At 43.4% G+C, this 14,441-nt stretch overlaps 1 protein-coding gene and 1 pseudogene across 5 annotated transcripts in view; one reads left to right on the top strand and one right to left on the bottom strand.

Moving 5' to 3' along the window:
• The window catches only part of TMCC3 (transmembrane and coiled-coil domain family 3), a 261,408-nt gene that overhangs the window by 178,733 nt on the left and 68,234 nt on the right, over nucleotides 1-14,441 (top strand). The window contains exon 1 of one of the 5 annotated variants that reach the window (XM_053920940.2): nucleotides 9,656-9,793. The exons of the other annotated variants lie outside the window; for them this stretch is intronic. Within the exon in view, the coding sequence (XP_053776915.1) occupies nucleotides 9,716-9,793 (78 nt within the window). The 5' untranslated portion in view covers nucleotides 9,656-9,715. Of the gene's footprint in view, nucleotides 1-9,655; nucleotides 9,794-14,441 lie in introns of those variants that run through there. 5 annotated transcript variants of the gene reach the window in all.
• LOC112307166 (transformer-2 protein homolog beta pseudogene) lies at nucleotides 6,097-6,791 on the bottom strand (annotated as a pseudogene).

A 14,441-nucleotide genomic window follows, 5' to 3' on the forward strand; every position in this document is an offset into this window, starting at 1 on the left:
TCTCCTCTTTTAAAAGCACTGTGACTTGGACTGGTTGGAGACTTCACGTCAGATTTCTCTGGTAGTTTTACATTCCACCAGCCATTCTTATCTTACAACGTGAATTGATAAAATGCAAAGTGAATTCACAGACGATGTGTTCCTGAAGTGTAGCTAGGTCATCCTTCAGATGTAATATGTGCCTAATGAAAAAGAATTTTCCTGGGCTGGCCATGCATAGAATGGAGACAGCTAGAGATCTCCAGGGAACTGCTTTGAGTGAACTGGGAAACCTCAGCATTACAACTCCAGTTAAGACTTAACCAAACAGAACACTGTGCCTCGTGCAAAGTAAGGTATTTTCGTCGACTTTGGTTTTCTGTCATTGTGGGCTTCTGGGAAACAGCAATAACAGACAGTCAATAGTCATACACAGTAATCAACAGTGAAACCCTTTCCTAGCAAATGGTAGGGTCAGGAGGTTAGAAATAACAAAGCACTTGTAATCCATGTGCACCTAATAGAAAATGAAGACTTGAGCCCTGGCTGGTGTAGCTCAGTAGATTGAGGTGGGTGGCAAACCAAAGGGTTGCCAGTCCAATTCCCAGTCAGGGCACATGGCTGGGTTGAGGGCCAGGTCCCTAGTATGGGGTGAGCAAGAGGCAACCACACATTGATATTTCTCTCCTCTTTCTCCTTCTCTTCCCCTCCCTCTAATATGAATAAATAAAATCTTAAAAAAAAAAAAAGACTTGAACCAGTACTGGAACCCCACAACAGAATGAAGCACACAAATTTGTAAATTTTTACAATTTACTTACAATGTAAATTTTTAGTAAACAAGTCAGTATATAATGAGTCAATTTGAACTTGAATCAAATTTATTGAACTTTAACATACTCTTCCAACAAAATCAGGACTGAATTGTCGCTCATTTATTCAACAAAAACCTTATAGGATCATGGCTTTTTCCAGGTGCTAAGCTCCACGTGGGAGGACCAAGGATAAAGGCCTCTGCCCTTAATTTCTTCATAGTTGGCCGGAGCTTCAGACACAGTACGCACTGTGGTCAGGTGGTGATGGAGGTGGTCGCACTAGTGAGCACCACCTGCAGTCTCTCCTTAGCCCCTCAGTTCTGCAGCTGGTTCCCTTCTCTGGTGCAGCGAGGGGCCAGGTCCTGGAAGAACTCTGTTCTCTGGACAATTTCAGAGAAAAAAATCCATATGCCATCCTTTCCTACTTGCTGTGTTGCCCCCACCCCCAAGACAAAGTTTTCCTTGTAAAAATTACAACTGCACCTAAAATTTAAAATACATTTTAAGTTAAAATTCTAAGTTTAAGATTACTGTTGCTTCATATGCAGTTGCAAGGAATAATACAGAGAGATCCTGTGTACCCTTTGCCTAGTTTCCCCAGAGGTAACATGTCGCCAAACTATAGTACAAATATCATATTAATATTGATACAGTCCACAATCATATTTAGTTATGTATGTGTCTTTAGTTCTCTGAAGTTTTATTTTTTTAATCCTCACCCGATGATATGTTTAGAGAGGGAAGGAGAGAGAGAGAGACAGAGAGAAACATTGATCTGTTGCTTCTCCTACGTGCCCGGACTATGCAGCCCGACTGGGAGAAACCCACAACCTAGGTATGTGCCCTGACCAGACATCGAACCTACAGACTTTTGGTCACGGGACGAAGCTCCAACCAACTGAACCACCTGGCCAGGGCTAGTTCTCTGCAGTTATCACATGAGTAGTTCCTACCCACCACCTGCAGCTGAGATATAGAAGAGCTCCATCACCACAGTTCCCTGGTGCCTCCCTTTTGTAACTACACCCACCTGCCTCCTGCAAACCCCTCCCCTCCCCACCTAGTGTCTAACTCCTGGCAACTGCCAATCTCCTCCATTTCTACCATTTTCTCATTTTAAAAATGCTATAAATGGAATCACACCTTGGGAGTATATAACCTTGGGAGACTGGCTTTCTCACACAGTGTAATTCCCTTTACGTTCACCCAAGTTGCTGTACATCAGCAGTTTGTCCCCTTTCACTGGTAAGTGGTGTTCTATAATGGGGATGTCCCACAGTTCAACTATTTGCTTGTTGAGGGGCATCAGAGATATTTCCAGTTTTTGTCTTTTATGAGTAAAGCTGCTATGAACACTTGAGTACAGGTTATTGGAGGAACATTCTTCCTTTCTCTAAGATAAGTGCTCAGAGCACAGTTACTGGGCCACTGGGCGGTATTTGCATGTTTCATTTTGTAGAAAAACGCCAAGCTGTTTTCCAGAAAGGCTGTACCATTTTACATTCCTGACAGCAATATGTGAATTATCTAATTTCTCCTTGTCTTTGTCAGCATTTATTGCTGTCACTTTTTTTATTTTAGCCATTCTGATAGGTATGTAATGATACCTCTGTGTGGTTTTAACGTTCGTTTCCCTAATGGCTAACGACATTGAGCATCCTTTCATGTGTTTCCTTGCCATCTATATTGGCCTTCGATGAGGTATCTGTTCAAGTTTTTTTGCTCATTTTTAAAGTTGGATTATTTATCTTTTTAATATTGAGTTTTGAGAGTTATTTATATATTCTAGATACTGCTGCAACTAATTTGTTGGATATGTGGTTTTGCAAGTATTTCCTCCCCATCTATATTTTGTCTCTCCATCCTTTTAATAGGTCTCTTTCACAGGCAAAGGTTTTTCATTTTGATGAGATAAAACACACTTTTGAACTTTTAGTTAGCCTCAAGTCTGCAAGGAAGACAACCGTTAGAGACCAGTTTCCAGAACATTTGAAGGCTCCCTGTAAAGGTAAAAGGCTTACCTTTTTCTGTACAAAATTAGGCTTTTCTCCATGTCTCCTTCCTTCTCCCCACTGTACTGACCTGGTAAGCCCAAAACAAGTCAGGAGGTGGAGTTTCTAAGGAGACTTCCCTCGTCCTGCCGCTGAACCAAGGCCACAACTATCTTTACAGATGTAGCAACTTTCTTTACTGTCTCCCTGTCTAGATGGAACGTCCCTTCAGGGTGGGCCTATGTCTTACGCAATTTTGTATTCCCAGCACCAGGAACAGAGTCTGTTCATTCTTCTTTATTCATGCTGTCCACGGTTCTTGCCATTGCTTGAAATGCCACCCTTCTTTTTGTTTTCTTTGTGCCCACAGCCAGCACTGAATGTTGTATCTTTAGGATTCTTGAAACTGGCGTAAGCAGAAAGAGGAATGCTTTTTTTTATGTATAAGAGGAAAGGGGTCCAGCCATGTCTGGTGTGGGGGATCGATGGCCATGACCAGCCAGCACTGTCTCCCACCCCCGAAGGCATAGCCACTCCTTCCATCAGGGGGTAGGTGCTCTTTCTTCCCCCTTGGAGTCTGGGCTGGACTTTTGACTTGTTCTGACCAGTAGAATGTGATAGGAATGGTACTCTGCCAGTTTCAGGGTAGGCCTAGGAGGTTGGGCAGCTTTTGGTTTTGTTTTCTTGGACACCAGGCACCATGTAAAGAAGTCTGACATCCCCGATGGAGAGAGGGGAGCCCTGGAAGATAACAGACTATAAAATATAAAAATATTTTATGGTTAAAAATGTAAGCATATACAGAGACAGAGGTCTGGCCAGCCCCAGGCGGTCCAGCTACCCCCATTCCTTTAGGTGCTGGCTAACGTACGAGTGAAGCCATCTAGGGTACTTCAGCCCCAGCCAATGTTCCACGGAGCAAAGAAAAGCCACCCCTTTGGAGTCCCACTCAAATTACAGAATCAACAGCAAGTGAATGGTAGTTGTAAGGCAGTACATTTTAGGGTAGTTTGTCATGCTTACCCCCAATAGATAATGGAAAGGCTGGAGCTAGTGCTCTAACTCAGTGAGGAACCTTCCTGCTTTCCCACTCTGCTTCCCTCAAAGGCTGTCTTTGCACGGCGGCTACGACGTCCACCACAGTGGCGGCAGGCACACAACCTACCAGCTCAGCAATGACCACTGAAAGAGCACAACTCTTTCCCCATGCTTCCAGCAAGTCTCAGGAGGTATTCTGATTGGCTGTGACTGGGTCATGTGCCTATGCACAAGTTAGTGATTTCGATTGGCCAAGACTGGACCACATGCCTCTCACTGGAGCCAATGGTAGGGCTGGCCTGCCTCGCTAAAACCATTTGGACTGAAGGTAGGGGTGGGATAGGTTCCCCCCCCAAAAATCCAGACCCTGTTTCAAAAATAAGGAACTGGATGCTGGGCAGGAAAAAAACAAATATGTACTACAAAAGTCAAGGGTAATCCTACCTGTTTCATAAACCCTGTTCTCGTCATTCCAAACTTAAAGTTAGTAGAACTAAAATGACCTGTTCCACTGTTTTCTAGGTGCCTAGCATATGCTGCCTTATTGTGCTGCTTAACTTAGGAAGTAAATTCTTATTTCACACTTAGTCTTTGTACGTTTGTGTTCCTTATTGTTCTGACTGCATTTGTTACTGTAAAAGTGTGATTTTTTTTTCATTACTTTTTGTGGAGAGAGGCTTTTGGAGGTATCAGCAGAGGCACAGACAATTTTTACAATGACAGGCTAAATTTGCATTCTCTCTCTGTCATCTCCCTCTCTCCCACTCTCTCTCCCTTAAGGACTGACAAAACCCTAGGCAATGCCTCCAAAAGAAGGAACAGGGTCTATTAACCCGTTGGGGCCTACTTCCCAATAGGAGAGCCAAAGAGTGATCACCACTGCTTGTCTTCTGTCTTTTCTGGGGAGCTTGGTCTCGCTACTTAATTTGTGTATTTAAAAACATGAGTTTTTGCCCTGGCCCATGTGTCTCAGTTGGTTGGAGCGTTGTCCCCTAATCGAAAGGTTACAGGTTCGGTCCCCGTCAGGGTGCCTTGATGCCCAGTCCAGGCTCACAAGGAGGCAACCAATCAGTGTTGCTCTCTCTCCCTCTTGTTCTTCCTTACTCTCTCTAAAAGCAATGACAGAAATGTCCTCAGGTGAGGATTTAAAAAAACACTATTATTTTTTATATGAGTGCCCAGTAGAGCAGCTTCAGGGCCCACAGAATAAGTCTAAATGATCTAAAAAGCACATCCTCTGTTAAATGACATTCAAGTGAACCTAGCAAAGTGTTTGTTTATCCTTTTCATTGAGGGTTAGCATTTCCAGGATGGAGTTCTTCTAAGGAATGCTAAGACATTAATAGAAATGAAGAGCAGATGCCTGATGGCATACTGACATAAGCCCAACTTTGGTTTGTCTGACGCCTCACTTAGGTCTGACCTCTTTAAAGTTATGCACGCACAGTTACACGCACACACACCTGAGCATGGCACTTCGTGTAGCCCTAAGTAGTTAGAAAAAAAAAATTAGGTATCAGGCAAATGAGGGGGAAAGCCCAGAAATAAGATTTTCAGGATGGATCTTTGTAAGACTAAATTGACATAATGACAAGTTAATAGTAACAGGCTATCTTGACTTTGTAACAAGTTTACACCTATAAAAATGCTGTTATGTTTATTTATTTGAGTAGGGTCCCCCCACTGGTGACTTAAATCCCAGGATTAAGGGTGCCACCATCACATCTGTGCCTTGAGTCTTTGTTGCTTTTAAAATTTTTAAATTATTATGAAACATTGTGTGTGAATAAATACATATCCAGTGCAGATATAGTCATTCATTAAATAGACCATTATTTGCAATCTTGTACTCCTCTCCTATTAAATCTTCCTTCCTCCCCCCAGCAAAGATAAATACTGTCCTGAAATTAGTGTTTATCATGCTTTTGTTTTTCTTACTAGTTTTACTATATATCTTTGTTCTCCTAAAAATATGAGTCATTTAATCTTTATTTTTTTAAGTAAAAATCAAACTTTGTGTGTTGTTTTTTGCCATTTGGTAACATTTAGACACAGGCTTTGATCTTCAGAATACCCTGGCTTTGGTAGAAAAACCTTTCTTTTAAATGAAGTTTTGTACAATAGTAACTTCTCAGCACAATCAAAATTTAGACTGTAAAAAAATACACGCCATACATAGTTTTCTGAAAACACTTAACTTTGAACAAAACACTGAACTACACAAATGCCGAATGAGGACAGCATTTCAACTCCACCAAAAGTAGTCATCACAGAAGGTGTAAAAGTCACCTAACTTCACTAGGCACTGTGCACTTTTTAAACAGGAGACAATAAAAAATATTGTCCACAAACAATATCCAAACTCTAGGGCAGGTTTCAGAAAGTCTTCAACTTCATGCTTTAATAGCGAGGCAGTGAATGTGATCGAGATCTGGAACGTGATCAGTGTCCTCGGTGACTATAGTAAGAAGGCAACCGCCTTCTATAAATCTGATGATCCCTGTCTCAGGCAGCTCTCCATCCTTCTCCTCCTGCACCTCCTCCTCTCTGTGATCTGCTCTAGTAGTCCCAATCATCACAGCCTCGACTGTGTCCTCTGTTGTAGTGATGGCAATGGCGTGAGCTGCCATAGGTAGGTCTCCCCCTGTAAATTCCTGGTGTTGGGGTATGAGGTCTCTTTGTTATAGAGAAATCAATTCTGATTATGTGTCCATTAAGCTCCAGTCCATTGGCCTGCTCCTTTGCTTCCTTGACATTATCTACATTTTCAAAATGTACAAAGGTAAATCCTCTTGAACACCTAGACTGGCTGGTCACATACAATAGAAACATCAGCAATGTAGTCATATTTAGAGAATACTTCTCTTAGAACTCTTTCTGTAGTGTACAAGCTCAACCCAAATACTCTAAAACAACAATTAGGATCAGGATTTGCCCGATTCCCCACATGACACCTGCAAGTAGACATGGGAGAATAACTGTGACTACGACAGTCTTCCCTAATCTCAACTATAAGTCCTGCCACAGGATCACTTCCAACAGTGAGACTGAGATCGTGACCTTGTATAATCCCTTCTGAAACTTCTTCTGGATCTAGATCTAGATCCAGATCTGGACCTGGACTTCAATCTGGAACGCCTGGAATCTTCCTTGGACAGAGACCTTGCAGGGGTATGCCTTGCAGATTTCCCAGATCCACAAGCACTTCCACTTTGGGAAACAGAATGGGGATTCCCGCTCGCTGTAGACTGCTCGCCACCCCTGTCACTCCTGACTCCTAGCTACTGCCCATCTCTTGTCTGCAAGTGCTTCAATCAAGGATGCCAACCTCTTGCTTCTTCTTTATAGAGGCTCCCTTAATCATTATATTTTTAATTTTACATGAATAAAATCATAATGCATGTCATTTTATGTGGCTTGCTTTTTTCATTTCTAAGCATTGATTGTGAAAATCATCCATATTGATTTTTTTTAGCTCAAGTTCTGTTTATGGCTTTTCACTTTATGATTATTCCTTTTCATAAGTAGAAGTTTTATAATTTTAATGTAGTTGAATCTTTATGATTTATGCTGTTTGTGACCTGCTTTTTATGGCTTGAGATGATGATATTCTCCAATTTTCTTCTGGCAGTTTTAAAAGTAGTGTTCCCCCCACCCCCACCTTTAGGCCTCTACTCTATCTGGTATTGATTTTTGTGTACCCTGTGACGCTGTGAGGTGTAGGGATCTTTTTTCTCCAACTGAAAAGGCAGAGCATGCCGCCCTATTCCTTTGTTTAAAATTTTCCAAATATTCTCAGAATTAAAGTCAAAGTTCTTAAAATGGCCTAAATGATCCAGACCTCTGAAATGTCTCTGACTTCATCTCCTACTGTCTTCCCAGGGAACACTGGCCTCCTTGCTCTTCCTCAAACACTCCCCAAAAGTACCTTCCCCAGGGCCTTTGTACTTGCTGTTCTTTCTGTTTGAAACTTTCTGGTATCTACATCCCTATCTACTGGCTCCCTTACTTTTCAGGTCTCTGCTCAAATGTCACCTTATCGTAGAGGCCTTCTCTGGCCACCCTAGCTAAAATCATACACATACACATACACACTCACACACTAACATTTGACTCCCCTCTGTTTTGAAAGAATTTACCTAAAAAAACTCTCTGAGCCTGGTATACTTGTGTCATATGTATGGGGGTATTTTAAAGTCTTGATTAAATTTCTTGAATGGTTTTAGGACTATATGGGGTTTTCTCTTTCTTAAGTTAGTTTTAATCAGTTTAATATCTTCATTTAAAAATATTTTTATTTTACTTTTGGAATAGTTAATATATGCATATAATTCAAATACTCAAGTTTTAAGAGAATATACAGTGAAAAATAAATCTCTCTTCTATACCTTCTTTCAGGCTACCTAGTTCTCTTCTCCTGCCTTCAGTTTCTTGTCTGTTTCCCTAGTTTCTTGCTTATCCTCCCAGAAATATGCTATGCATATATAAGCACATACATATATGGTTTTTACAATACATAAATGGTGAAATACCATGTAAATTATTCTGCCCATTGCTTTTTCACTTAACCATATATATTAGAGATATTTCTGTAGCCATACATAGAGCTGCCTCATTCCATTAGTTTGCTAATATTCTACTGGTTAGATGTATCATAATTTATATTCAGTCTCCTTCTGAAGGACCCTTAGGTTGTTCTCAGCCTTTGCATTGGTCTTCTAACCAGTGTCCTTCACCCATGTTCAATCAGTGCTTCTCATGGCTATCACATACATCCTCTTAAATTTCCATCCTGATTTCATCATCTCCCTGTTCAGAAACCTCCAGCAGCTTCCCAATGCTCACAGAACCAGGCAGACGTCTTAGTTTTGGAAGTAGAGCCCTGCACCACATGGTTTCCACCTCCTTTTTCCAGCATGTCCTTCTGTTCCTAAAGACACCCCCTAAACTGGTAACTGGAGGTTTTCCAAACGTGCCTTTGTTTTATGCTCAGTACTTTTCTAAGGCCTGCGCTCCTCTAGCCCCTCACCTCTTTGAAGGGGAGACTCTAGCATATTCCTCCTTCCTTCTGGGCTGCTCACTTTGCACTCTGACTCCTCTCTGGAGCAGCTGCACTTTCAGCATTTCAAGTCAATCACCCACTACGCACACCCTGCACAACCAGACCTGGTGTTCTGAACGTTGGCTTCGGTAACAATACTGCAAATTTCTTGAGGGCAGGGACTGACTATTCACTGGAAATAGGGAACACTGAAATGAAAAGATGTCTTGACTTTCAAGTAGCTTCCAACATAGAGGTGAGCTACACCTGCAAAATTAAAACACACAGCACTGTAGATCTTCCTTAAGTGGAAGTGTGTTCTGTGCTCAGTGGAATTATAAGAAAAACTTTTAAAAAAATCTCTGGTTCCTGTCCCAGGGTCTGGCACATTGCTGATATCCAGTAGGTGCATGTTGAATAAAAAATAGTAATAACCTGAAAGCAAGAATTTACGGCAAGCCACAACATCTTGTCAAAAATCCATCTTTTATCATAAATATACAAATAAGTCAACAAGTAGATGTCGCTTATCTTTGAAAAAAAAAAAAAGTGTGGGAAGAGGGTGGAATCAAGTTTCAGCAAGGAAAGGAGGCGGAGAAGTCGCACCTGGAGAAGGGTCTCGCGCCTCTGCGGGGCGCACACCGGGAGGCGGGGAGAGGAAAGGGGAGGAGACTCCCTGCTCCGCCCTCACTTCACCCCGCGGCGCAGGGCGGCAGCGAGGCTGTCGGCTCCAGCTGCAGCAGCCCGCCTCCCGCTCCGCCGCGGTTCCCAGGGCGACTCGAGCGCGAGCACGGCTGGCAGCTCGCGGCGCGGCCGCGGGAAACGGGAAAGTTCCCGGCGCGAGCGCCGAGATGCCGGGCAGCGACACGGCGCTCACCGTGGACCGGACATACTCCGACCCTGGCCGGCACCAGCGCTGCAAGAGCCGGGTGAGCGGCACGGGCTGGGTGGCCACGGGGGCGCCGGCCGAGGGGTGAGGCCGAGTGGGCTTCGGCTCCGGCGTCAACTAACTCTCGCCCTCCCATTTCTTTGCCTGACACTGTCCCTCCCCTGCTGCCCGGGGTCCGAACTTCCCTGCCGTTGGTCGCGCCGAAGGGGCTAAGAGTGGGGGTCGTCGGAGCCCAGCCTGCGGCTCTGAGACCCCAGGTCCACCACCGGGTGGGGCGCAAGCAAAGCCCGGCCCGCCGACCCCCCTCACCCCACCCTCCGGCGAACCTCGGTCCCCCGGCGCCTGGCCGGAGCGCCGGGACTCCCCGACGGCTGCGCTCTCCGCCAGGGAGCGCTCTCCGCGCGGTGCCCGGACGTGAAGGAATCCCGCCGCCCGTGGCCCCCCGTCCGCGGTGGGACAGCTGCCGCCGGGTCTCCTAGCCCTGGGGGTTTCGCGCCGGGGGGGCGGGGGGCGGCGGAAGCGTTGTGAGGCTCTGCGGGAATGAAAAGTCAGTCTTCGCGCTGCCTCTCCGGAGTTTCTAGCCGTGCGGAGCAGGCGCCCTCTCCATTGTTTGCAGTGTAATTTGCTGTTGCTGATTTCGGCTGTGGTCGAAAATAGCTCTTCAGAGCAGACAGCAGGGACTAGCCCTGTAGCGCTTCAAAATAAAGACGGAGGCGGCGGCCTGAGCGCCGGTCCCTGTAGGGAGAGGAAGCCTCCTTCCCCCTCCCCCACGGGACACCTTTGCCCTCCTGGGCTGTGGAATCGTCCAGGCCCGGATTCACCCCTTGGCCGACTGAAGTGCCTTTTGGAACAGCACCTCCTCCACCCTGGCGTTTGTTCTGGCAGGAGATACCTGGGTTTGTTCTTTGCTCTACTCGCTTTTCCGAGATCTCGGCGTTTGAGTGTCAGCTGCTTTGTATAAAGTTCACGGAGGAACAATCGTGTTCAAATTCTGGCTTGCCGCCTCCCAGATCCAGAGCCCAACCGGATGGGAGAAGTAGCAACAGTGACCGAAATGTGGTGCCGCCCCTTGTGCAGGATTTGGCTGTTTAATCATAATTCACAGAAGTTATCAATTGCCCCAGAAGTGAAGTGACAGATCCCTGGTGTACTTACCCTTTTTCTTTTGGCATTTGCTAATCAGTTTAGCATAATGATTTAAGTTGTTACAGATTAAATATATTTGGTGGAATAATACATCCTGCATCCATTCCACTCTCCTCCCCTCCTGCTTTCACTCTGCTCTCCTCCCCTGAAAGAATTCTCTTATTTTTTGCACTTTCTTTAAAAGTGTCATAGCAATTCATTGTGAAAATAACCAGAAACTGCATTTGGGAGAAAGCATTGGCAAAAAATCTTTCTTAACCTACACTAAGAAGTTTTTGGAAGGATGACTACTAGTTAACACAGTTAACTGTGAAGAGAGGTGAAGGTCTTTATTTCTAAAGCATTAGTAATTGGGAGAATCGGTATTAATGTCACCGTTGACAGAAGACATTTCAGACTTGAAGAAAGTTTGGACGCTTGGTTTTGCTGGTCACAACTGTGGTAATCTTTGTGTAAACAACAAGATTAGTGATCTTTGAGGGATGGATGGCTCACTGGTAACTCATTTAAATGTTTTAGTAAAACTCACAGAACTCACCAAAACTCCCTCTTCATAGTCTGTAATATAGTGGTGATAAAGTTTTTACCTCAACTATATTTACAGATGAAAAGTGCCAAAGCAAACGGGTAACTTAACTGCAGACTCAGTTTCTGTGCTGTATCAGCCATTGTTCCGTTTCTACACCCTTCTTTTTGGTTAAAGTGCCACAACCTTATGTGAAGGGGGCTTCTTATTTTTTTTTTAAATTGTACCCACGATGTTATACCTAGTATATTGTGTGATGGATAATGGAGATAGAGCCATATGCTGCTTAATGATGGGTTACAGAATAGTTCTGAGAAATGGGTTATTAGACGATCCCATTGTTGTGTGAATATATCAGGCGGGCATAGGGAGGTTTACAGTTTGTATGGGAAACAACAATACAAGAATAAAATGTTTCATGTACTTGAACTGTAAGCCTACTCTTGCTCACCCCTGTATCGAGTGCTCTTACACAAACCCAGATGGTGTGGCCTACTACACACCTAGGCTGTATAGTGTAGCATAGTACAGCATGTTATTGTGCAAAACGACCTGAGATTAAATCAAGCACAAGAGAAAATGACGCAATCAAGAGACACAGTAAACGCAAGATGTGTCGTACGAGGCTACTGCCAGCATAACACGGCTGCTGTTTTACAGCACACTGTTTAAAAAATAAGTTGAAAGAGCGCACTCTAAAAGAATGATAAAAAGTATACTATGGTAAATACATGAACCAGTAACATTTATTATCATGGTCAAGTATTATGGACTGTGCATAATTGTATGTGCTGTACTTTTATATGATGGCAGTGCAGTAGGTTTGTGTACACCAGCATCCCCGCAGCACGTGAGTAATGTGCCGCACTATGACATTACAGTGGCTAAGGTGTCACTCTGCGGGCAGAAATTTTCAGCTCCATTATAATTTTATGGGAACATGGTCGTGTATGTGGTCCATCATTAACCCAAATGTTGTTATGCGGCGCCTGACTGTACCTGCTTTTTAAGTAAACCATGTATTAAAACTGAGTTGGACATTATAGTATATACTGATTATTCTAAATTGGCTTATTGGGCAAATGAAATCTAGTGAGGTCTAGAAGTCAGACTGGGGAGGCTAAAACGTGAGTGGACAGTAATCACAAGGTCTGCAGCAGTGACGTTAAGATCTCTGTTTGAACTTCTTGACTGTCTGCTTTTAGGGGTTTTATTGTTGAGACATGAGGAATAGAGATAACTAGTGGAAATTTTGTTACTGCATAAGAACTTTTCTCAGTGGAGGTGATGTAATTTTGAGTCTGTCCTTAAGGTTGCAATAAGCCTGCGGTAATGAAGGGAAAAGCCACAACAATTTTCCTGTGCGGAGAACATTTATCCCATTAGATGATTCTAGCTCCTGTTTTGTGGGATTCACTTAGATGTAGCTATAAAGACATGTTTTCTTTACATTCAAAAAGTATGCAAAAGGAAACCGTCAAGCAGTATTAGGGTTTAATTTCTTGATGTCACCCTCTCCTTGGCAATAAACCATCTAATAGAGTTGTATAAGAACCCGTTTGTGAACTCATTTGGTAAATTAGTTCCCTGAAAAACACTATAGCTAACGAGACCTGGCGGTGCCTATGAAGAGTTGATTAACCTTTCAGAGATGTGCAGTTTCCTCCTAAGAAGGACCTAAGACTCTATGAGATCAAATTCTTGGTTACCGAACGGTCATATTTTTGAGTTCAAAATTGATACCCTGTGAAGACAACAGGAAAAACACACATCTCTCCTGCTGAACTTGGTTAAGCCTTTGAGACTGGAATAATAATGAGGCCGTTTACTCTTTTAACATTGGAAAGATCTATTTTTATAGCCAGGTGGACTAACCTAGATTTTCCCCCCTCAGTGAAAGTGTAACAAGTTCTGTGATTGTCTCTAAGCTGACGAGTCAGGATCATTCAGTTTTAAACTTCATCTGGGTAAAACTCAGAAATGGTGCGTGTTAACTTGGTGCACCTAATGTAACCCTACTTTAAAAGAAAGAACGTACATAGTTAGACTCCTACTTTTTTTTCATGCCCTAGATAAAGCCTATTGTCTTTTTGAGAATACAGGCAGTCTGGTTTTTATTAATCAATTATGTGCGAATCAAATTTTATGTTAGTTCTCACTTTAAATGTTCTAAAAGGCCGCCTTCCACAGCCTTTTATCCTTATGTAAGGTGAATGATTTTATTCTTGTTCTGTTGGTATCACCATTAATCAGAACTCTAATCATCTAATCACCTTCCCCGCATCTCTTATCTATCAGCCATGCCACTGGGTCTTTCTTAATGTTTCTCTGGGGTTGGTTCATTTCTCCTGTCATCTCCCATCTTATTTGAGCCACTTAAACCCTTAGAAAGAGATAACCGGTACACCAGCTTCCTCATTGCTCTGTGACTTTGTCAACCTCCATTCCATCTTGCCTGCAAGGACCAGAGTATTCTGCCTACGGAACCGCTTTCATTAGGCCGGCCCCCAGAAGACAGATCTTGCATTAGCGCTGCTGACTAGGGGTGGGATCTTGGACCTATAATCTTTCTAAGTCTCAGATTCCCCTTCCATATCCTAGGGGTGTTACCAGGGATAAATGCAGTAATTTCTGTGAAATGTCAGGTACACAGTAAGAACGCAGTCGACAGTAGCCATTTTTGTTATTATTACATAAGAAGTGATCATAAGCTTGAAATGGAAAAACTGGTAATTTGGTGAATGGGACAGTCTTTCCTGGTATTTTTAGCGCTTTGCTCCTCTCTTGTCACGTTGATTGTTCTCGTGTTGTCATTTACATGTTTGTAAACTATAGACACTGGCACTCGGAGCACGAGAGGCTTCTTTCATTCACTAAATACCTGTTGAGTACCTTCTTTGTGCTGGCTGCTGTGCTAGGGATCAGTAATGTAATGGTGAAGCGAACAGCCTGGCCTCTCCAGAAGCTTAATGTCTGTTGCTTTTATTTTATTTCTACTTCTGGCCCAGGAAATACT

This window comes from Desmodus rotundus, chromosome 3 (genome assembly GCF_022682495.2).
Source record: "Desmodus rotundus isolate HL8 chromosome 3, HLdesRot8A.1, whole genome shotgun sequence".
Classification (NCBI taxonomy): domain Eukaryota; kingdom Metazoa; phylum Chordata; class Mammalia; order Chiroptera; family Phyllostomidae; genus Desmodus; species Desmodus rotundus.